The sequence below is a fragment of the Plectropomus leopardus genome, unplaced genomic scaffold, assembly GCF_008729295.1.
Source record: "Plectropomus leopardus isolate mb unplaced genomic scaffold, YSFRI_Pleo_2.0 unplaced_scaffold28855, whole genome shotgun sequence".
Classification (NCBI taxonomy): Eukaryota; Metazoa; Chordata; class Actinopteri; order Perciformes; family Serranidae; genus Plectropomus; species Plectropomus leopardus.
The window spans coordinates 1-2,425 of NW_024631440.1; the positions used below are offsets into that span (position 1 = coordinate 1).

General features: G+C 43.3%; 1 protein-coding gene across 1 annotated transcript; it reads right to left on the minus strand.

The window, feature by feature from the left end:
* Positions 1-154: 154 nt before the first annotated feature.
* Positions 155-2,173, minus strand: LOC121938215 (centrosomal protein of 170 kDa protein B-like; the record flags this gene model as incomplete). Its single annotated transcript, XM_042481486.1, has 4 exons — positions 2,134-2,173; positions 1,901-2,015; positions 1,274-1,375; positions 155-658 (listed from the first exon to the last, which is right to left on the minus strand). Coding segments are annotated over exons 2-4 (694 nt in total), but the record flags the coding sequence as incomplete, so codon positions are not given.
* Positions 2,174-2,425: the final 252 nt, after the last annotated feature.

Consider the following 2,425-nt stretch of genomic DNA (forward strand, 5'->3'; position numbering starts at 1 on the left):
ATATATAGGACACATTTTCAGGATTCTCTCTCTAACTTCATCATTTCTCCTCCTGTTTACCTTCCTCCCGAGTTTCTGAACAAAATAAAGCTGATTTTCCAGCAGAGACCTGAAAAAAAGGAGCAGGTGATAACGGGTTAAAACTGACTCGCACCTTTGAGCGTCTTGATGTTGATGGCGAGGTCGCTCTTGGTGCTGTAAACGTCCTCGCACGTCGGCCGTCTCCTCATCATGCTGACATCACTGTGCACCAGCCAATCGGCCACCTTGCTCTCTGCTGACATCATGTCTGTGGGCGTGGCGGTCTTGGTGGGCGGGGCCGGCTGCTTCCTCTGGCGGGTGGAGAACTTGGTGACGTGGTCCTTGATCTTGATCTTCCCGGGCATGCAGTCGTCGAACTCAATGGTGAAGGAGGCGTGGCTCTGGACGACGGGCGGGGTTGGGGTGGGGGGCGACGGCGGCGCCGGTGGCGGGGGCGTGTCCGTGTCCTTGGTGGGGATCTCATGAAACTCCGCCCCCAGAGTTTTGGGGTGCTGGAAGTCTTTGGTGGGGATCTCGAAGTAGCTTGGCTCACGGTGGTACGAAGGGAAGACGGTCTTTGGTTCTGACAGAGAGCCGGAAAAATCCGGATCCACCGGCGGGGCGTCTTTCTGAACGTCTGACAGAAACACAAACATTTAACGTCAGCTGTCAGAATCATCACATACAGGTTCTGCTCAGGGACTGTGGTTTATTTATGAGGGGAGAGGCTCCCTCACTGTGTGACTAGGAGAAAGCATGACCCTCCCTTCAGCACAAATGAGTTGTAAGATTTTAAAAACTCTTTTTGATGAAGCTCAGATGTTTTCTACAAAAAAAAAACAAGAAAAATCGCCATAAATTTGTAAAGACAAAATTGTCATTACCAGAAATTGTTTAAGAGAAAAAAAAGGTCCAAATTTTTCCTTTGAATGCTGCAAAAAAAAGAAATTAAAGAAAATAATAAGATTTTTTCTTGAAAACATCACCAAAAATGGGGAAAAAATAGAAAAAAAATGTTTTCTTTTAAAAAAAAATCATAATTTTTTTAAAGGAAAAAGAAAAAAAATCTAAGATTTTTAAAGAAAAAATAAATTGCCAAAATGTTTTCTTTAAAAATCACCAAAACAATTTAAAAGGAAAAAGAAAAATAACTGCCAAAATTTAACCCCGTGGGTTTGAAGAAAATATTTTCATCACAAATTAGCATTAAAAATATACTAAATTAAGCCATAGAATACACAATTGTTTTTACCTCCATGAGGCTCACTGCCGCTCTGAACTTTACTCCCATAATCCTCCTCTCCCCACCACGACGGCTGACCGTACAGAGGCGTGGGCCGACACGCTGGAGCCTCTGTGACACACACACACACACACACACACACACATTTACATCGACATGTTTCAGGTTAAATCATCACAATTTTAAACGTTTAAATTTATCGATGTGATCAAATGTTTCACTTCAGATTGAAAACGAGCCGTCCTGACAGAGCCGGCCTCCGATTGGACAGAGAGTCAAACGAGTCATATTTGCAGCATCATGACTCACTTTGTGAACTCTCAGTACTCTGTGTTTATGGTTGTTTGTAGTTTTATTTGCAGCATTACTTTTAAGTATGACTTGCTGTACTCAGTGTTTTGGATTACTTGCAGTACTACTTGTAGTATCTCTTGGTACTCTGTGTTTTTGGTTGTTTCTAGTATTATTTGCAATATTATGACAGTACCCTGTGTAGTCTTGGGACTCAGTATTTTGGGGTATTTGTAGTATAATCTGCAGTAGTGTGACTGGTTCTCAGTGTTTATGGTTGTTTGTAGTTATATTTATGGAATCTGGAGCATTTTTTTCAGTATAATTTGCAGTATTCTGACGTACCCTGTGTACTCTTGGTACTCAGTGTTTTCTCGGCTCTCGTTCGGTCCTCCAGCTCCGTCTTCTTCTTCTCTGACGCCTTCAGACTCATCTGCAGCTGACTGCTGTACTTCTCATGCTGCAACACACACACACACACACACACACACACACACACACACACACACAGGTGATCAGAATCCGATCAGTTGATCAGCTGATCAATAAATAAGAGGTGAACCTGAAGACTCTCTGACCTTCAGAGCCTCCTCGGGAACTTTGTGTTGACTTTTCTCCAAAACGTAGACGTGAGAATGTGAACAGGAAGTTAAGAAACACGCTGACATCATCACAAACACACACACACACACACACACACACACACACACACACACAGAGTGATGACGTCGTCTGAAGGATATCATATCCAAAGCGGATGATGTCGGACAGTTTGAGGGTGATGTAGGTCTGATCAGGAATCCTCAGGTCGTTCACAAACGTCTGCAGCAACAGAAACATACAGTCAGTGTGTGTGTGTGTGTGTGTGTG